This window comes from Megalopta genalis, chromosome 12 (genome assembly GCF_051020955.1).
Source record: "Megalopta genalis isolate 19385.01 chromosome 12, iyMegGena1_principal, whole genome shotgun sequence".
Classification (NCBI taxonomy): domain Eukaryota; kingdom Metazoa; phylum Arthropoda; class Insecta; order Hymenoptera; family Halictidae; genus Megalopta; species Megalopta genalis.
The window spans coordinates 9105866-9127872 of record NC_135024.1 but is presented as its reverse complement, the minus strand read 5'-3'; the positions used below and the strand labels follow the sequence as shown (position 1 = coordinate 9127872).

The following is a 22007-nucleotide window of genomic DNA, read 5'->3' as shown; positions in this document are numbered from 1 at the left end:
CGACCAAGCTCGCCGAGCTTCAAAGTTTATTACTCGTGAAAGCACCGGCTTCCACCAGTTGTCTTCCATAGTACATGCTGCCGGGTTTCTAGCTTCGGTTTGAACCATTTTTTAGCTAACGCGAGCTCACTGCTCGAACAAAGATCATTTTCTTCGTCGAACTTGGTTGCTTGGCTTCGGAGATTACAGAAAGTCGTCTGGCGTTAGATCGCTTCAAAATGTGAAGAAAACACCTTGACTGCGTAAGTATTTGCGTATTGATTTTGTGACAACGGTAGAGATACGAAGATTAGTAAAAATTGAATAAATAAAACCAATAAGTCAAGGATTAATTAAAATTTAGACAGAAGCGTGACGTTACATCTTTATGCGATTTCGATTCGAATAGATTATTGTACAAACACTTTTCTTCTTGCAGTAAAAATAAACCAAAGGTGCCGTCGATTTTAAAACATTGTGCATAATATTAATGCATAATTATCCGCAAGATGTAAACGCGAATGAATATTTCAGGAAGCCAAGTTACTTTATAAATGGACTACCAGGACGGTCAAAAAATAATTCGAATCAGTATGTTTCACTATTTCTGGGAAAATTTGAGGCATCCCCGACGGATCAAGGTTCCGTCGGCCCGTTCCGTCGATCGAACATCGTTAGCAACCAGATCCGGACGAGGAATCCCATTTCCTGGACCGGGATCCTTGCCCGGGCAAGACTAATTAAGAGCCCCGGTCCGTTCCGGCGATTATTTCTCACCTGTCGGACACGTATCCGGCGAAGATCAACCCGACGAATTGGCCGACGTTATTTATCGTGCCCACCAACGTGAGCTTCCATCGGTTCGCGTCGCAGGTTAGACCCCACTGTGCAAACAATGTGGAAACAAAGGAAAACCGTGAGTCACCTGCTGTGTACATCCACCTGTGACCGGTCGGCCCTCCACGCGAAACGCGATCTTACCTCGCTGAGTATCGTGTTCTCCGACGGATCGTAGATCCACGAGTCGCATTTGCGAGTCACGTTGCTGAAGACCTGATCCGTGCACTGGTCCGTATGGTTGATGACTTCGTAACGAGCGCATTTCGACATCTCCGAGATGTCCGGCGCGGATTCGGCGGCCCAGGGCACGTCGAAGCTGGTGTCGTTCGCATTTTCGCACTCCGGCACCAGACACCTGGAGGAGCATTCGATAAGCTGTGATCTTTTTATTGAAGCTAGGGTCACATAGAAAGCCTTTTCAACGAACATCAAGTTGTAGACATTTTTTGTCGACACTGAAGCAACAGAGCCTGAGGAACATTTGCGGTTTACTCCGTTTTCAAGGCTACGCTAATTTATTGCTAGCAACAGACTAATTCGTACGCAAATCAGTTTATTTCGAGCTATTAATGATGACCGAAGAACGTTCCGTTCCGAACTTCTTCGAAATTCTTTCCTACAGCCGTGTTTATTGTGTGGTCGGTGATTAAAATAAAAGTTTGGATGTAAACAAATCTATACTGTCGGAACGAAACCCGTGTGTTTATGTTTGACATGAATTCGCGCATTCGTGTCAAGTGTTAGTTCAAGAAACACATTAAAGTGTACAGTCAATATTAGTTATAAATCACTGTGAAAATATTAGAATCATTCCCACAAGATCGATCGTGAAAAATAAAAAGAAAGTCGCATGAAAAATCTGTTTCAGGCTGACATCTTCAACGATTTTTTAGCCTGTGCTTTTATCTGCACCGCTCCGAAAGGAAACAGGTAACACGTCGACTACGGATCTTTATGCAAAATAAAAATGTTCTTTTTGCAAAAAATAAGTGGCACATGTGCATTTAATTCTTAGTAAATCGATACTCTGCAATCATTTTAATTTGTCGATTGTTTTGAATTGCTCCAATTTGTTTTTCTTAAAAATGCGCAGAATCCGCAGTCTATAACAGTAATAAGCAATGATATTTGTTGTTGGCGATAGGAACAGCTTGAAGGCGAATACGACAACGGGCGACGATTTTGTCGACCAACGTAGACGATCAACAAGAAGTTGTTGCTTCAGCCTGGACACAGTGTCGACGTTTATCGTATCCAGTAAAAGTTCGACGTATCGCAGCGATCGGACAGAGTACAGACGCATCGCCGTCTCGGTGTTCTTAAGCCGATTAATAGGCAGACGGTCGTTAACCAACGGCGGAAAATAAGCCGATTAACAAATTGCCGGCGTGCGAACTATGTATTGATTGACGCATTAAATTTTCTCGCGTCAAGTCGCCCCGTGAACTCGGGATAGCGCTTACACGAATGCTTGCAGCGTACCTTTAATATGTATGAGCAAGATCGGGCGCCGACATTGTGACGTAACTATCGAATTGTGTTAATGTTTTCATCGAGATACTCTCGAACATTGTTCTTCGCGAACTCCTGTCTCCCAAACTTTTACCAACGAAGAATTGTCTGCTGCACGAAATACAAGCGTCGTCGGAGCATGAGATTTTTTAATCACACTGTTTTAGCAATCTTCCGGCGAACGTTATTGTCGCAAATACACGCGAGTATATTGCTGCGTAATGGTCGTTCAAACAGCGAAATGATTTTTTCATTGAATCTAATTTTAATGAACTTTAAGGACGCTTTAATCGTACAACTTTATTGCATATTGGATTACGATACGGGAACTGCAAAACTATACGCCGACGATTGCTATTATAAGTTTTAATACCGAGATCTTTCGTGACGCTACCTGCCGGCACTAGATCTGGTATCATAGGCTGAAGCACCGGCAGAACAGACAAATATACCTTTGTTACGTAAATAATTCGTTTGTTTGTGACAGTAAGAATGAGATACACTCGCTTAGGAAAGTATGTTAACACCTTGTCAAAACTGGTACAAATGACTTGATTTTTTTTAAATGTTAGACCGTTTGGAAAATGTGTATATAAAAATTTGTTTAGATTGTAACCGGTACGAATCGTAAAAAATTTAAAAAACGATGTTCCGTCTGAATCTATAACAGAAATATAAAAAAAGTGCGTTTTGGGTAGATTCGTTTTCTAGAAAATTAGTAGATCTATCATTTTAGGAAATTCAAGTCATTTGGACCAATTTAGAAAAGGTTATTCCATTTGGAAAGGTGTCAACACATTTTCCGACGCGAGTGTATCCTTGACGTCGTTGATACATATATCTGCAGCACACTCGTCCTCAAACTGTTCACAGGATTTTCGATGACCGTACTATGTCGCGGAAGAGCTGAACATACATTTAATATATCTTCGGAGTTTGTTACATATTTTCATTGATAGACAGTAAAACTGTTATTATAGATTTTTACTTCGTTGGATAATTATAAATTAATTTGCATTTGAGGCGCTGAATCTACGAAATCGAACTTTTTCGTTAAAACTCAACTTCGAAATAATAACAGAAAAATAAACGATTAAACTTCGCTACAGAGGATACGTCATCGATTTCAAAATAAGATTACCATTATTTTTAAAAAATTGATTACGAAATTCGTAGCTCCGAACCATAAATCCTCGAAAACCATTACACAACCGTCGATGGTTAACGCACTTGGGTTCGCTGAGTTTCTCGCAACCCCCAAAAAACGATCCATCGCGTCGTGACGGAAGTGATCGAGACATCATTAGATGACGCAACGCTGAAATGGATCGAGAGATCCCGTAAGCGCACGTAACCGCGGCCGCTGTGTCGGAAGGGTTAATCGATCGCGTAATAAAGTAATCGTTTTTACGAGCGGCCGATTACACAATCGATCGTTCGATCGGCACGGTCGGCGCGCGCTCGATCCTGCCACGTAGATCCTCGTTAGATTGTGATCGATCTCGTTCAGGATCGGGACAAGGAGGGAACTGTTGTTCGCAAGCATCTCGTGTACGTACAAGCAAACCGCGCGGACAAAGGAGCGGATGCTTGCAACAGATTACGAAAAGTGGCCGCACTAATCATCATGCCATCTGAAAAAACAGACGTTACCTGTATTTAACTTCGCCGGCTGTGAACACGTAAGCAAGCGTGAATCCTGCTGACAAGAACAGAGGCAGGCTGATTATCGAGAACATGATCATTTGATAATATCCGAAACGATCCACGTCCTGCTTCCCGCTCCGGTCTCCCTTCTCCCCTACAAAAGACAGATTTCCGACGATCGCCGATAAGCGAGATATTTCCGAGAGCGAGGGTAATCCTATTCATCGTACATAATAACGCGACCGGAAGAGAATCGGAGAGGGGGCACGATGAAAAAGAGCGAAAACGAGAGGAGAAAATAGAGAGGTAAAGATGGAAAAATGGAAGGAAGAGGGAGGAACGATAGGGAAACCGATCGAACCCGATGAAGCCGAAATTGGGTCAATCCAAAAACTCTTAATCCACCGATCAGATTCCGCCGGTGAAAATTGAAGCCCTCCCGTTGACACGCTATATTTCAGCCGACGCGAGAAAGGGAAGCGGTTAGGGCGCGAACGCGAACGGCTTCGATCTTCGCGTGCACGTAATCGTGATCGATAATTTCCTCCTAAATCACGCGGCCATTTTACGACCGGCCATCCGCCAAGTAATTACACCGGTGGGCATCAATTTCCTGTATCCGTCATCGCCGAAACGAAGATTCTCTTTCTACCTCCCCGGGGGTGCTCCTGCTGCTGCTCTGCAGCTCGCCGCCGCTGCATTGTCGTGTTTCGGTTCACCGACGGGATTAACTTCGCTATAATCGGATCGAAGTCAATTACTCGCTCAAGGACACTTTCCCTATCGGCTCGTGCGGGACCAAGTTTCGATTTCGTCGGAGTGTCGCGACAATTTTCGACCCCCTGATGCACGCGATCGGAAAAAAAGAACACGAGCTAGTCCGAGCATTTCGTACTAAGCTGGCAAGAAAGTTTTTTTTCCCGAGATCATAGCGTCAAACGTAATTTTCTTTATACAAATATTTTATTTTTTTATGGTACATCGTATTTTATTTACTACCTTCATCAGAACTTATAGTAATAGCTTTTTAATACTATTTTGCATTGCTATTTTGTACTATTAAAAAAATGTTCATATATCTTTGGAAACTGCACTATAATACAATAGTTCGTACCTTTTCTACTTTGATCACGTGAAATTTTTACATAATTGGATGACGAGGTCTGGAAAGATTCGGTCTCGATTTGATTACGTATGTATCGAAAGAATATTGTAGGATAGATTGACTCGCGTACCGGAACGTAACGTTAAGCTTGATTGCGGAAACAAAGTTTTCTCCTGCGGGATAAAGTCTCCAATTTTATAGTAGACCGTCGATAAAAATTTAATCGATGGCTTCGTTCTCGTTCAGGTTAGATTAACCGTGTGAAAGTGCACGATCTAAAAAAAGACGCATGTTTTCACATAAAAAGCAGGAGCGCTTGTTCATTTTCAATTATCTTCTCACGGGAAAAATCGTTTACAAACGCCTATTATTTCTGTTTCAAGCGACAACTAACTCGTTCGTTCTCAATTGTCTTCTCATGCAAAACTGTTCAGCAGAGCCTACCAATTTTCGTTCCAAGTAATAACTAACTACTTACGCTAATTTTCAATCATCTTCTCGAGCAAAACGGCACAGTGAAACCCGGCAATCTTGATCCTCAATTACTTCCTACTAAGGACTAGTAATCAAACTACGGATCTCCTGGCGAATCTTAGGGAAGCATGTGCACTGATAGCGACTAATGGAATTTTTATTTCATTTAACCAGACTTATACAATTTTCTTAATCATTCATTTAAACAATGGCGGAATTCTGCAAATCAAATTTTACTTGCTCTTGCGTCTTCATGTTAATATTTATATCCTTTCATATAACAAGCTTAAAAACATTGTATTATAGTGCAGTTTCCAAAGATATATGAACATTATTTTAATAGTACAAAATAGCAATGCAAAATAGTATTAAAAAGCTATTACTATAAGTTCCTATGAAGGTAGTAAATAAAATAAGATGAACCATAAAAAAATAAAATATTCGTATAAAGAAAATTACGTTTGACGCTATGATCTCGGGAAAAAAAACTTTCTTGCCAGCTTAGTACTGCATTTGAATGAAACTGTTCTACACATCCAAACAGATCATTTGAATCGAGAGGAGTGCCCGAGAAAATGTCAGACGTCCAAACTAATTCGTGACCCTCACAGTTAATTGTCACTTCAGTTAAAGTTATCGAATAATGCCACTATCAACCCCCAACATGGAAAAACATTATCTAACCGTTCAGAAAAGAGTATCGCGGACAGTACAGCTGACATTTGTTAGACTCGCATATAAAGTTGCGAAGCTGCAAAAATGATTGATAAATAAGGAAGGGGCCACGAATCAATTTGACCAGCAATAGTTTCGTGCCAATCGATTAGAACATTCGGTAGAAGACCAATCGCTGTACCATCGGGAACACGACTTCGTCGGGCTCGTTATCGAGGCGGGCTCCAGGTGTCGACGCTCCTCTGACCCCAGGGCCGAGAAACCCGGCCTGGAGATCGCGCCTCGCGACAGAATCAGCGCCGGTGATTAGCGCGAGTTGCGGCTAATCAACGGGCTCGTGCCGGTGTTTATCGCGTTTAAGCAAACGACGGTGACGGTACGAAAGTGTCGGGGACGGCGCGCGGATTATCCAGGCTAATCAACGTGGTTGCATACCTCTGGTGCCATCCTTGGGCTTCGGCGTGGTGGCCGGGGCGTCGTCGCCCGAGCAGAAGAGCTTCATGCTGTCCTCCTCGTCGCCCCTTAGGCTGCGGACACAGAGAGATTCGAGAATTATGCCGGTTCACAGGCGACTGTACCCAGTTGACCCGGCCCGGGTCGAAACGCCGTTCGATCGGCGCGCTCCGCACGCGGAAGCAGCTCGCCGCGACCCAATCGGTCTTTCGCATTACGTAAATCGAACTCCGCGCTGTTATCGGACGAAAGTCCGCGAAACCAAACTCGCTGTCACTCGATACGTGCTTCGAACTTTCACAACCCGGGCCGAGAAAACGGCGGCGCGAAACGGAGATCGCGGACGACCGCTGGCAGTCGAGAACCAGCGTGTACCGGCGACACGAACGCGGAATAATCGTTGATAAACGAGAATAATCGATGCCACGGTGGGCAGGGAGCACCGATAACGAGGCCTGAACGTGCAACTGCGACGTGATCGCGAACAACTCGCAACTAATGCCGATTTTCCGGCTGCGATCGGTCACGGTCGATCCGCCTGCGAGAAACCGCGAGCCAATTGTTGGTTCGGCGCGTCGAGTCGCACCGTGGCGTGACACGTTGATTATGATAATTGATACCGTCGCACGACAGCTAAAGACCGCGGCTTACGATTCCCAGTCACCGGAAATACACGACTCCGCTCTGTTCCCGATCCGCTCGATTTCAGGGGCCGCCGGTGACGCGGAGAAGGACGTCCGATGTCCTTCTGCTCGCGTCTACAACCTTCTTCCGGCACAAGTGCCGTTGACTTTCTAATAAGTATGGAGCGACCGATTCCGTAGGTACGACACGTCTATGGGGAAGATGCATTTTCTTATGCGATCCGCGCGCAACGGTCGCCAAGGCTGCGACCGCGACACGATTAGTATCTCCCGACGGTGACGAGGCTTTCTGCCCTTCGATCTCTTTCGTGTCAGGGACGCGTCTGTGGCTGGAGGTGAATGATCAGGAATCAAGATTCCTGAGGTATGTACTTTCTAAGGAAAGTAATTTGAGAAAACAATTTTGTTTCTGAATTCTCTACTGTCGGTCTTCTCGGGGAGAAGAATGGAAGTTGAACTGTTCAAATATTTTTAATAATTAAATCTTCTTCATTCTTTTATTTTATTCAGTTTCGAATATTCAATCTTTTTATTCTTTTATTTTATTCGGTCTCGAATATTCAATATTTTTATTCTTGTATTTTATTCAGTTTCAAATATATTCAATCTTTTTATTCTTGTATCTTATTCAGTTTCGAATTCTCAATCTTTTTATTCTTGTATTCTATTCAGTTTCGAATATTCAATCTTTTTATTCTTGTATTTTGTTTATTTTTGAGTATATTACATTTTCGTATTCGTTTATTTTATTTATTCTTGAGAAAAACATGTAACGTTTCAATCAATAAATATAAAGCTGATTACGCCCGAAGTGCAAACAACTTTATAAGCAATCACGTTTCGCAATGAAGACATTCTAAATTGCATAAAATATCTACAACAGTTTGCCCCAAGTGTGACGAACTAGGAGTGATTGCGACAGAATTTACTTCCCTAAGAAACTATCTAGACTACAATTGTTTTGTACCTCTCACTTTGTATGCCTACGCAGCAAGAAATACTAGCGTATAATTGATTAACGCAAAAAAGACTCCGAATCCGTGAACTTCGCGTATCGATATACTTAACACGTACGTACTTCGGTATCTACCAAGAGATTCAATCAGCGTACATTTCTGAAACCCGAGATACCGCCTGGTGGTTACGAGCGACGAGGCAGTGAGCTGAAACAATGTAGAAGACGTTTTGCCTTCCAGCCACAGGTAAATCAACAGGAAACTAGCTGAGAATCCGAAGAGCGTCGCCGTAAATCGTTGTTTTATTATAATTTATCGTTGTTCGCGGACTCCTTCCGTTTCCCACCGCGAATACACAACAGTGATTAGCGTTGGTACGCGAACGATACCGGCTTCACCTCTCGAAGATCGCGGTTTTGCTCGTTCACCAATTTCTGCCAGCCTCTAGGCCAGCGCGCCGGCTTCGCTGCAACAATTATGTTCTATCCGAGCGAGACCGACGCGGACGTAAAATGATAACTTCTGGTGATACGAGAGACGCTGTTGGCAGAGTGTTCGCGGTCGGCATCGCCAACGCGTAAAAAGGCCAGAAATCGAGTACGGAGAACCGGATGACTTCCAGCGTGCATCGTCCTTCGCGTGCAATTCCGAGGCCCGGCAAATTAACATACATTAACGTTTCAAGCCGACACCCCCGCTCGGCGAATCTTAGTTCCTCGATAAACACGCGGACGGTGTCCTGTTACCGAAAAGCTCTCCTGTTCCACGTGCATTAACTCGGCCAACGGGAATGACCAACGACATATGTCACAGAATGTGAACAGTAACGCGCGCGTTAACGAGGACAATCATTCTTGCAGAAGTCAGGCAATTTTGCGTCGGGGCAGAATGTTTGGAAACCAGAAGAATCTGGAAACTGGCTAATAAAAATTAGGGGGGCATCGATTACGAACTCACTGATTTCGCGATTAGCATTCAGCCTGAATGGCGCAGCTTTATTTACGTCCGAATGTTTGCACTTTCGCATGGTGCATTACGCTAACGGAGAGCATCGTAACCTTTGACAACATATTAGGTGTACAAGTTAATTTTAGTCTTTTATCTGTCGATGATCACACAAGCTATTTACAATGGGACTATCGTAACGAGAGATCTGATGTCTTGTAGTGCTAACTAGTTTTTCAATGCATTGCAAGACTTAATCGATCAACGTACCAACGTATCGATGAATTCATCACAGTGAAACAAAGCTGCTCAAAGAATGGGCAAAGGTTATAAAAAACAATTGACTAATCGTTTTGTACGCGAAAATTAAACTTCTAATTTGTATTTATCTAATTTATAAATAAAGACTAAAATTAACTTGCATACCATCCGCTTAAGGTTCGTCCGTTAATAGATCAGATCAGCTGTCAATGGATCCGAATGAACACTTTGTAGTACCGTTTCTAACGAAGCTGTTGCAAAGGTGCACGCAAGCTTTCCAAACGGACGAAATAAAGTGACATTTTCATCGAAACTTCCGCGAAGGACGTACCCGCAAGTTGCCCAACCGCGTCGGAACGTTTGTATTGTAATTTTCAGCGCAGCTTCTTGAAAGACGCGCACGCACAAGTCCAACTTTCGGAGCAAAGATTCTAGCGGAATTTTTACCGAACCTCGCGCGGATTCCCTAAATTCACGGCAACGCTTGCACACGTTTCGAGGAAAGCTTCGCCCGCGTAAAAATTTCCGAATACATCATTGAAAGAGACATGCGGCATCGAAGCCGCGCGAACAGGTCCCGAAAACGGTTCCAGGAAACCGTCGGGAAAAACAGGAAGCTCGGGAGTGGAACGCGGAAGAATTTAAAATGTGCCAAAACCGTGAGATCAATATATCCGGAAGAGAAGAAACGAACGAACGAACGCACGCACGAACGAAACTCTCTCGCGCCGTAAACACGCTCTCCATCGAAGGCGACCAGCGTGCATCGATGAAAATGTTGGAGCGCCAGCGGCGGCGACAAGCAATCACAATTGAACGGAATTGTCCACCTTGAAACGCGATCCAGTTTAAGTGATCAATTGCTACTATCAAGTTAAACGACCGCGTCTAATCGTCCACCTTCTTAATTTAACCTATCACGCTGCTAATGAGAGACAGAGACGCAGTTCCGTGTTTCTCGTTCGAACCGGACAAACGATTGTCCTTTGAACCGCGGTGCCGGACCTTTGACTGTCTGTGGCCTGATCCCGGAATGGAATACCGGCGGATTAATCGTGATTACGGATGCGTAGGCTTTAATCGGACCTGTGGAGCAACCTGCTCGCACCGGGGAGTCATTCACCTGAGTCTAGGTCGGGCAAACGAGCGACGGGGATCGGTTCTCGGCGAACACTTCCGGCCGGTGCCGCCGGGTCACCTGGCCAGGTAACACGCACGGCCCGCTGGAGACGATAACTCTGCCGGAAACTGCACTCGCGGGACCACGTTACGATCGGAACACCGTGATCCTCGCGGATTCGGACGCGAACAGGTGTCCACCCGAGGTATCAGCTCGCTACACCATCTTCGACGCCGTTTCCGGATGATCCAGTCGTTGATTCGTTAATTCTTCCGTGCACCGTTTACTAAAGAACCACGGACCGACGCGTGCCACACAGATACATGATCGTCGCCGACCTGTTGCCTTCCTGCTGCAGCAACTGTCTTTGAAGGTAAACGCATGCCAACACTCCGCTGTCCCCGATGACCAAGGGGGGACGCGTGGGGGAAGCAAAACAGACGGAGGGGGCAGGGTCGGTCCTTCTTAAGTTCTGGACTCTCCGATCGGGAGACACTCGCACGAACGGCATCGCAGTGTTAAATGGTCGATGCAGCTTGCCACGCTTGCGCATCGACGTTTTTATCGAGTTAATTTGCTTTTCATAATTAAGTGTACTCGCACGTGATACGATACAAAAGAATCGTACGACGATAATTGCTGTCACGTTCGATGCCCCTATTTTTGCAGCGACTCGTTTTTTGCTCGGATGTTTTTGCGCGATCCAACACGTGAGAGCGTAAAGACGCGTTCTTATTTTTCTCTCGGAAACGATGCTAATTGAAATGTCACTGGGAACATTGGGAAAATTTGTCGGATCCGAATGTGGCATGGATTCGGCATCGAGATCCAAAATTCGACGTATGATTTTTCTTGGATCGTTCCATGAAGCTTCGAATGAGAAATGTATATTACCAATTGTAGAGTACAGTAATGTCTCTCTAATTGACGCTTAGATTGTACACAAAAATGGACAATTTGAGAAGAGGAGATGCGATTATTCGAGCTTTGCGGTTTGTTTTTATAGTCACGAATTGTCAACGATTATAAAAACGAGCCGCAAGGCTCGAATAATCGTGTCTCCTCTTCCCAAATTGTCCATTTCTGTGGACAATCCGAGCGTCAATTAGAGAGAGATTACTGTATAATGCACTCGGAAATCAACAGGACTTCGATGCCATTCTGTGGCTGTTAGGGAAAACGTCGTGTGTCACGCTATCAAAACATTATTGCATTAATTGAACTGTAGCATATCGTATTTGCGTATTTATCAGAAGAAACATCGCAGTAGCAGATTGTATAGTCTCGAAAAGATCATGCAATTTGAAACGAAGCAATCGTGATCAGATTGCGGCGTTTTTCCTCGTGATCACGAATATAACGAAGAATATCATTTACGCTTATTTAGCACGTTTCAGCAACTATTTTAATATAACCCAGCGCAGCTAATTTATTATTAATACAGTTTTTATAGAATTTAAATGCGAAATGTATTCATTATTGCGAATGGCCGATGGCGATCGATTATGATAAAATGATGTTGCGAAGCTAAATGAACCATGAAATTTTGCTCTCCCCTGAAGTGGAATCGAGTGTGGATAATTCTTATATCGGAGAATTAATGTTGCAGAATTAACGTTCGGAGAATTAATGTTGCAAACGAGTTAGAAGATTTCGATGCTACAACAATGATATGGTAATTTAGAGTTTCGCGTCGGCCTCGAAACGAATCGTGAACTTTGACTTTACGAATGAATATCCTTGCACGCTTCTGCGCGAACTCTGCTGAATGCTGATTTCATGTAAATTAAGTCGCAAACGTGGAGACTCCGAGGATAAACTAAATATGTCATTGCACTTTACTGACTCGCGTCTGACCGTGATCGAGCCACGACACTGATTTAACCTATATCTACCGATTCCTGGAAGACCTGTTCTCGTGGTCCATATTCATCTCGAGTCTAAAGTTTCCTTCGCGCGCGCGCGCGCGCGTTCTCCGCCAAGTATGTCAATGCTGAATCGCGACCGGCAATTGCTATATACAGCGGAATCTGAGTCAAGAATCGGAAGATTTGGAGCCGCGAGCACTCCGCGAACCCGTCATTGACATTGTCGATTAGTACGTTCACGTTTCGAGGGATTGCTCTTCGAGGCGACGTAACACAATTTTCAGATGCACAAACAGAATATCGAACGAGAATTCCCGATGATTCAACATCCTTATTGGCTCAGCCAATATTTGTTCCGACCTACGGAAAATTTCTACCGAAACTCCTGGATCACTTAACAATAAGACTGTACACGGGAAAACCTGAAGTCGTTTACATAGATAGCAGCTATCTCGAAACGAATACAATTAAGAAAGTCTTCATTATTGTTCTTTTTCTTTCATTTCAATTAAAGATTTTACGTTGCCTAAACTGCATGGTTATTAGCGACGAGAATGCAATCATTACGGCATCACTTTCAGGATTCTGTTTTTTTTTATAAATTCGAGTAGATCTTGTAACTTATCCTTGTCGATGGTATCTTTATATTATTGGATTGGCAACTAAGTAATTGCCGATTTGTTCAACGAAATAAAAAATTTTTTTTACTTGGAATGAAGTTTAATCTGTAATGTATTTTCCATTTTGTTCGATGACCTTTTGCCATCTCTCTGACAACTTGAAAATTCCACGCTCGTAGAAAGTCTGATCCTTTTCGGCCAAAAACGGAGTTAAGTGAGATTTTACAGCGTCGTCATCATTAAAAGTTTTACCACGAAGGGAGTTGTCCGGGGATCGAAATAAGTAGTAATCCGATGGCGCGAGATCAGGGCTATATGGTGGGTGTAACATCAATTCCTAACCAATATCCATCAATTTTTGCCGAGTGGACAAAGACGTGTGCGACCTAGCATTGTCCTGCTGGAAAATGACACCTTTACGATTGACCAATTCTGGTCGCTTTTCCTTAACCGCTGCATTCAATTTGTTCAGTTGCTAACATTCACGGATAATAAAAAATAACATAATAATAATAATAATAATAATAATAATAATTTTATAATATAACATTTACAGATATCATAAAAATGGAAGTGAGAGACATCTATAACTGAAATCGGCTATTACTTAGTTGCCAACCCAATATATATTATTTCTATTTGTCACGTAGCACATTATGTTTCGGGCACGATAATATAAGATGGTCGATTGATCTCGTTGTGTAGGCATTGCCCTTTGTTAATAGGCTCCCCTTGCTTCCAATCAATTTACAGATCCCATAAATACACGAACATCTGCAGGCCAGCACGAGAAATCTGGTTGTCCAAGTTTGATGCGGTAGTCGACGCGTTGATAGCTTGAAGAGCAAGGCTGTAGTTTTTCAGAGCGTTGATTTGTAAAGTAGGAAATTAGAAAATTGCGGAAAACGGTCGAGAGACCGGAGTAATTGGAGAACATTGGGCGGATTACAGAAAATTAGGATAAGTATAACGCGCGCGGACTTTGGATTTCCCCTGTCCTTTTTCTTTCTTTTTTAATCGACAAAGAAGGAAATCAAATTCTCCGGCGTAAAGTCGAACACGGCCTGCAATTAGCCGGATGAAAAGCGTTTTTAGCATCCGTTCCATCGGCGCGGCAAACATTTCATCGATACCGGGACGATTGCGTTACGTAAAAATATTATCGAGGCGTGCTTCACGGTTTGTCGGGTTCGCTGAATATTTACTAAAATTCCGCGATTCGAGCGTAACATTTTAAACGACTGAATGAGCGATCGTGTAACAAGGCGTTGCTCAATCGCAGCCCAGCGAGGATGTATGTATTATTTATCGACACTCCTTCACTGCGTGGTCATTGCGCGCGAACTATCATAATGCTCCGGGCTTTCTTGTCGTTACAGAACAATACATTTTTCTTGTCCGCGAGAAGAACGCGCGGAATCCTCGCGACGATTGATGAATCGCTTTAAAATCCTCGACGCGCTGCATAATTTATTACGAGATACTCTACAGAAAAATACCATTCCACCGAATGCATTCCTTTCACTGTTACGCACGCTCCGCGCTCTTCGAGCATTTCACTTCAATCCCATCGAAGGTCGGGCCACAATTTTCCTCAAATTCATTCAAAGAAACTACATTTTTCCTCTTAGAAACGCAATTGAAATAAAATTGATAATCCGACTGTAATTTTGGTCAAGATATAATGCAAAGCATAATTCATTGCGGTAATTGGTAAAATAGCTTTTCAAAGGGTTAAAATTAATTGCGCTCGAAGCTAATCGATCTTGGAAAATAATATAAGCTAACAGAGCAGAGAAAGTTCTGTGGCTCTAAGAAAGAACGCCGCATGTCACAATTTCGAAAAATTTGAGTTACAGTAAATTCTTTCAAATTGTCCATTTTTGTTTAAAAGCTGAGGGACAATTGTAGAGAATTTACTGTATTGCATTAACTGGCTGTATTGCAATTAATTATTTATCAGAAAAAAGACATCGTAAAAACAAATTCTATAAATCCGAAAAAATCAAATAATTTAAAACAATACTAATACGCAATCAGATCCTTTAGCAACAATATCTCGAAAGTGGAAACATGTGACTTGCGACGTTCTTCCCTACAACCACAGAATTCTGTCCCTTTAGGAAAAAACGCTCTTTTCCTGCAAATGTTCAGCGTCCCGGAGTGAATAAGTAAAACCGAACGCATTTGCCATCTCTAAAAATGTTATAAATCGAGAATTGCTTGTGGCTGGTTTACGGCAACGTCCAGCAGCGTTACTCGTTGAACGAGAAAACTAAAAGTCGTCTTCTATAAAGGAAAGCTGTGAACAAGCACAGCAGCATCGCGTACGTTCGGTGATCAATGAACGTTGCATTTGCCTTTCCAATCTTGCCGGAACACGCTCGATAGTTTGGAAGACTTGAAAACAAAGCGGTCGGTCGCCTTGTTGACAGAATATTGGCCCGATAAAAACACGGCACGGCACGATGCGCTCCAAAAATACCGATCGGCGAAGTACGTGTAACGTTCGCGGGAGTCGGTGCGCCGCGAGTTAAACGTCCTGTGCTCCGCGCGAACGTTTTCATCTCGTGTTTTCTCGGCGGGTGTCCGCGCCGAAAACGGGCGTCGAATGCTTCATTATGCCGGATTGGCCGCGGGCGTCAGATTTCCTGTAGAACGGGACAGATAACGCCACACGGTTTAGATAAGACGTACACACGCGCGTATTTATTCCTGCTCGATTCATCGAAAACAACCGGAGAAAAATCAAATAAAACTGGCTTACACCGGCTTAAACCGGATACCGCAGCTTAGTTGTAACCACCGCGCTGGTTTATTGTTCCGTGGCGTATTTATATGTGTACGTGACTGGCTGATACGGAAAAGTTGATTTCGCGTGATCCAAAGCAAAAGGAAAGTGCGACTCTCGCCGCGTCCAAGTCTCTGCGACACGCCGAAATCGTTCCGCGACCGTGGAAATCAGTTGCAACAAGGGATCGCAGAAGCAGGTTGTAGAAACGTGCGTTGCATATCAGCGTCATTGACGATTGGACATTACGAAGAGTCATCCTGCTGGATAATTCAGCATCGACTTGACACGCGAGACGAAAACGCGATCTGCTGCATGGAATAGGCAGATTTAAAGCTTCCTGAATACTCTCGAGCGAACCCGTTCGAATAAGTAACTCTTACATTGTGTTTGCATGAATGCTGACTACGGATCGCTAGGTCATTTCGTGTCACCCGGAGGCTGTGCATAATTCGGCACGTTTTATCCGTGAGCCACTGTTTTTAGATCTTACATGACGGCACTTGATGGAACGAGAATTTGGACGACTTTATAATACGTAGATTTGCTAATGAAGCGATTGAAATTTGTGCGTCGGGGATAATTGCATCTGTCAGAGTTCGTGGTAAATTATGGTCGAACGGAAGTCGTTCTTGCAAGAAACTCGGTTGTTCGACCTATCGGCGTGCAACAGCGCGTTGCGAACAGGCGGGTGATGATTTTTTCGTTGCGATTGCGTCGACGATATCGATACTCTGATACTCACGGATACCTCTCCCCGAGATTATTGCAAAATAGGACAAAAATGGAGTTCGAGGCTTCGCGTCGCCTTTTTTCTCTCGCCTGCTGAGAGAGGCCTCTCGCGATCGGACAAACAACGCGGAATCGGGTTATGTAAATATCTGAATGGGCAAGTGATAACCAGCTAGTAGAAAAAAGCGCTGGACCGTAATCTACGTATATCGTTCGCGTCGGAACACCTTCGCATCTTATTAAAGATTCGTCTAATCGCCGATAATCGTCCCGCAATTAGAACTCTCCGCTCGAGCCTGTACACGCTCCGGCTTCCTTGCCTCGACGTCGATTCATTGTTAGTAAATTATCTGTTAACTCAATTATCGTGCCAATTATCTTTACACGCGGGCTTCTTTCTTACTTCGAACGCTCGCGTTCGAGCATCATTACTTCCGGTACGTTAAACCGTGAAATTAAGTCTTTATGTTTTTTCCGCTAATTTCCTGGCAACGGTGAAGAGTACGCACTCCCGGCACTTACATAATTCTCATTGTTTTCGACTGTCCTTTCCCATCGAATGGAGATTCGCCGGACCAACGGGCTCCCCTATCGTCATCGACGCGGCGACTCTTCAGCGTGATATAACATGTACACACCGTGTACTGTATAATGCTCGCGTTATAATGTACACGGCATCGTTTAATCACGAGTTTTCCGAGTCCGTATCAGGCACAAATCTGCCAGAATTGGATTACGAAACAACACGCTGGAATATTCAACGAGCATACAAGAGAGGGGATCATTGAAGCCTTTCAGCTCCGAATAAACAGGTGGACAAGCATTTTCGTTGTTGATCGAGAGTAGTGACAATAGAGAAGTCGAAAATCAAGGGGGAAGAAGTTGTTTGTAGTCGGACAACGGAGAAGAACAGAATGTAAGGAGGTCGGGCGATTGTTCGCTGCGCAAATGTTTGTCCACTGTTCCCGTTCGTCGAATTAAATAACTCTCGTGACTCGAATGAAAAAGCGGGCCGCGGCAAGAAGTGGAAGAAAAATAATACGAACGATACTGGACGTTATCGTGGCCATTGAAACGCGACTGCCCTCATTATGCGAACCGGCAGGTTGTTTGCACGACGATAAACTGCGTTCGCTCGAGATTTACGCGTTCCACTAATCGTTCCACGATAATTGCTTCCCAAGAAAACGGATTCCTTTTTTTTTTCTGAACAAACAGGGCTATCTTCGAGGGAATTTTTCTGCAAAAACACCGTTCGCATAGCTCGAGAAATCGGTTTCTCGGCGATACGATGGATCCAAAATGGCGGACGACTGGAGGACGTAATCTTTCGCAGCATCGGACATAGTGCCACCGATATAAACATTATTAAGCCCTTTGTTGTATACGAATGAGTCAGACTCGTGAAGAAGATTTTATACGTGGTCTACTAAATGAGCCGTTTATTTTGAAAGTGGCGTAATGAAAAGTGGTGATTTTTTCATGTTTATACGAAATTATTTATACTGAGAAAAATATCAGTATCCTGAGATAACAAATACAAGTAAATCTTCTCGAAAGTTAGCATCCATATTTTTAACCGTGTTAAAACGCAAACCCTTAAATATATCGACTTAAAAACAAAGTGACTTATGCCACTTTCAAAATAAACGGCTCAAATATAGACATTATTTATATCTTCTAAATCGAAAGAAAATCTGACATACAAAATGAAGACGTACAAGACAGAAAAACAGTCTCGTTTTATCAAGGAAATCATTAAGAACGAAATAAATGCTAATCGACGCAGCTGTGAAAGACATCATAGTGCAAGGGGTTAAACGCTCTTTTACCACTCTCGTTTGGATTAATTGTTTTAGGAAACTCTCTTTGTGGTAAACGTGGAATAATACCGGAATTAATTTTTGTTAATGCGCATATTTTCTTGCAGTTTACGGATTCGCACATGCCGCAAATGCATAAAGATCCGCGGTCTATGATGGTCGGTGCAGTTAAATTATATTCTAAATAAAATTAGGACCCCGTGATGGCCAGAGATTCTCAATAGTTATGAAACTAACTTCATCCTGCCGTTTATTCAGTTTGCCTGGCCCCAACCCACCGGAAGGGAATTAATCTAAGCGAACAAAAGCCGTGACGGCGGTTCAGAGACTTTGTACCGACGCGAGTAAGTTAGTCACGTATCGAGGCTGCTGCGAACTTGGTATTCCCGAGCGTGATTCGCATCCACGCACATCCTAGGGGTCTTGCGATTTTTCACGGATCCACGATGCATCGAGCAAGAAACGGGGAGGACACCGGCGGGAGTTCGGTGTTCGTTCAGCTGCCAGGGGATGTTTCTTTATTATTGTTCTCAATTTATTGTAACGGAGAATGCACTAGAAATGTATGAATTCTTATTTTTTTTTCGTTTATCGGGTAATAAATATTAATTTCCATTTATTATTATTGAAGAACTTGCGTCTTCCTTCGTGAACTCAATGATATCGCTTAGAGCGATTGATAATGATAATTAATAAGTAACAATTGAAATTGTATATATAAATAAGAAATCAATTTTATTATTTTCATCAATTTATTTAGATCTATTGTTATGTTGCCATAACACATCGGTAGAGTTCCCCAAAAAATGTGAGGGTTCTTGTCTCGAATTTAGCGAAACTTGTTCTGGTTTAAACTCCTTTTATTTTCGTGATGAATTTTGAATGTGTGAATAATGATTCGAAAGAAATCTGAGTAGGTGCACGTTTGAAAGGCAGATTTGAGGGAAAATGATGTGTATGCGTATATACAATAATTTCTCCCTAATTTACGCTCAGATTAGGCAGAAGAATGGACAATTTAGAAAGAGGAGATACGATTATTCGAACCTTGTATCTCGGTTTTATAGTTGTTGATAATCTCGTTTTAAAATTGTTTTTATACTCGTATCTCCTCTTTTCAAATTTCCCATATTTGTGCGCAACCTAAGCACGAGAATTAGGGAGAAATTACTGTATATAGGTCCTTACTCGAGTGGTGGGGGTTTTGGAATTGTAAGGATTATCATGGTAAGGTCAGTGTTTTGGGATGAAGTTAGTATACGATATAACATTATAAAAATAATAAGTGATGTAACAACAATAAATATCACTTAAATATACATTTATTTAAATGATGCCTAACACATTGATTATAATTGATAAAAAAACTCATTAGGAATGTATCATACAAGAAGTCGCTAAAAATATGCAAATAAAAATGTGCAAGCAGGATTCAGAAAGAATCTACTTGAAACGCCTGCACAAAGTTAGAAGTAAAATATAAATCAGAGCAACGAATATTTAGGGTTTAAACGTGCATTAAAGTCGACCGTTCATATCGACAGATGAGCAGACGTTATCGGCATTGTTTCAATCGAGTGATTCATACGGACAACGATATGCAAATTCCTGAATGATATATTAACGTTAAATGCTCGAATGATTGATGAATGAGGAGAAGGTTTGAGTATATACTTCGCTGACAAACAGTACACTGTTCGACTATTATCCAATATTGATGAATTAGAAACTCGCATAGACTGTCTCTATAGCAAGTTTTACAGCAGGATGATTAGTACTGTTGGGAGCTGAAAAGAATGGCATCTACCCGTGAACTAAGCAACACGAGGGGCAAGGGAAATCGATCGGCTGCGCCACCCGATCCCTTTGACTTTTTCAGATTCTGGGTCATTATTGGCTAAATAAGGAACGCGAAGAGCAAGGGGAATGTGTCGCCCGCTACACATAATCACGATTTCTTTTCAGCGCTCAACTTACTTAGCCAATGATGACCCAGAATCTGAAAAAGTAAAATATTTTAACATCGTAGAAAAATTTCGAGGCTCCGTGAATTTACGTTGCCATTACACCTCTGGCTGACTAATCCACGCTACCAATCGTTTAACGCTGTCTCAAAACCGGCCTTCGACATGTTTGCAGAATTTGAAAGCCTATTTACGGGTCTCGAGATTCAGTTCCCGTAAGCATTTCAATTAGAGCAACAGATTCCCACATCGCCGAACGAAATGGCCGTCGGTTGCGATCCATGATTCAGCGAGCAAGAAAAGTATGACTAATCTCTCAAAGCAAGAGAGCGATCCGAATGCGCCTAAGGGTGAAAGGAGCAGTGGTTTTCGGAAAAACCACAGCCAGAAGTGGAAACATTTGTTAGAAAATAGTAACTGATAACCTAAATTTCGCAAGCACCCACTAGCGCTCCGTAGACTTCCGATTCGGCGCCATGAAACCGATTAACCCCTTGGGTACATTTGACGATTGAGACTCGTCATGCACTTGTTTTGCCTAAGTTACAGATAACGGGTCTAATTCGTCATTCAAACTTCTAATTACTATATATATATTATTAGTATATTATATCACTATTCATATAATATAATATATCACTATATAATATATATATTATATAGTGATATAATATACTAATAATATATAGTAATTAGAAGAGTCGATGTGGTGAGTGATATAAAATATACTAATATAATATACTATATATATATAGTATATTATATTAGTATATTACATTAGTATATTTTTATTATAATATATTAGTATATTATATTATATAGTATATTCTATCACACAAATCAAAACCGTTTCAAATGTAACAATTTTGTCGAACAAATCTGTACTCAAGCGGTTAAAGGATTATTTTACCATCGTTCACGATATCTGCAGATTCGAGTGTAGATAAAGCGAAAGTTCATTGAGAAGTTAACCGATCATTTAAATTAAATTGCTAATCAGGAGAACTTCAATTTTTTATGGCACTTCAATTTTAGAATGATTCTTGTGTTCCGATATTTATTCTTATTCATCCCTATTCGCAGTGGACAATTCGAATACTAGATATAGAAGCTCTTAGAGAAGAATTTACAATCTTTTGTAATACGATAGCAATCATCATGAACGTAATAACATCATTAGGTGCACAGAATAGTACGGACTTGCACAATTATTGGAATTACACAATTCCGATAATTGAACAAAGACTAATCCTCGCCGATATATTTTCCGCGCATCTGTGTTTCATTGCGACACCAACCAGCGTTGTTACGTTCTTATGCTCGTTATGGTTGTCACTGGCATCTACCGAACGCTTTACGCCATCATCAAGGCTCTAACGAACATGAACAGCCTCCGCAGTATGTAATTGCTCCGTAACGTTCGACAACGCCGATGAACAACGCGCCACAGCCGAATCGCGAATAAAATCTTTGTTTATTGCCATGTTAAGTGGACGACACCGGAAACGAACGTAAACCGACACGCAACTAATGGAAACGGCTTTTTAATGTTTTTCCACGTCCGTGACGCGGCATGTTGGAAGGTAAATAAAATGAAA

At 42.5% G+C, this 22007-nt stretch overlaps 1 protein-coding gene and 1 long non-coding RNA gene across 10 annotated transcripts in view; one reads left to right on the top strand and one right to left on the bottom strand.

The window, feature by feature from the left end:
* LOC117220309 (organic cation transporter protein) overlaps positions 1 to 22007 on the bottom strand; it is a 29669-nt gene that overhangs the window by 6108 nt on the left and 1554 nt on the right. The window contains exons 1-6 of one of the 9 annotated variants that reach the window (XM_033470163.2): positions 9823 to 9837; positions 8408 to 9201; positions 6668 to 6759; positions 3985 to 4132; positions 961 to 1174; positions 757 to 863 (exon numbers count right to left, since the gene is read on the bottom strand). In XM_033470163.2, the coding sequence (XP_033326054.2) occupies positions 757 to 863; positions 961 to 1174; positions 3985 to 4132; positions 6668 to 6734 (536 nt within the window). In that variant the 5' untranslated portion in view covers positions 6735 to 6759; positions 8408 to 9201; positions 9823 to 9837. Of the gene's footprint in view, positions 1 to 756; positions 864 to 960; positions 1175 to 3984; positions 4133 to 6667; positions 6760 to 8407; positions 9632 to 9656; positions 9680 to 9822; positions 10129 to 10149; positions 10279 to 10614; positions 10986 to 22007 lie in introns of those variants that run through there. The other 8 variants (XM_033470162.2, XM_033470160.2, XM_033470159.2 and 5 more) reach the window with 8 other exon arrangements.
* Positions 1407 to 3439, top strand: LOC143260414 (uncharacterized). The gene is made up of 2 exons (XR_013034573.1): positions 1407 to 1749; positions 1964 to 3439. It is a non-coding gene; the product is annotated as an uncharacterized LOC143260414 (long non-coding RNA).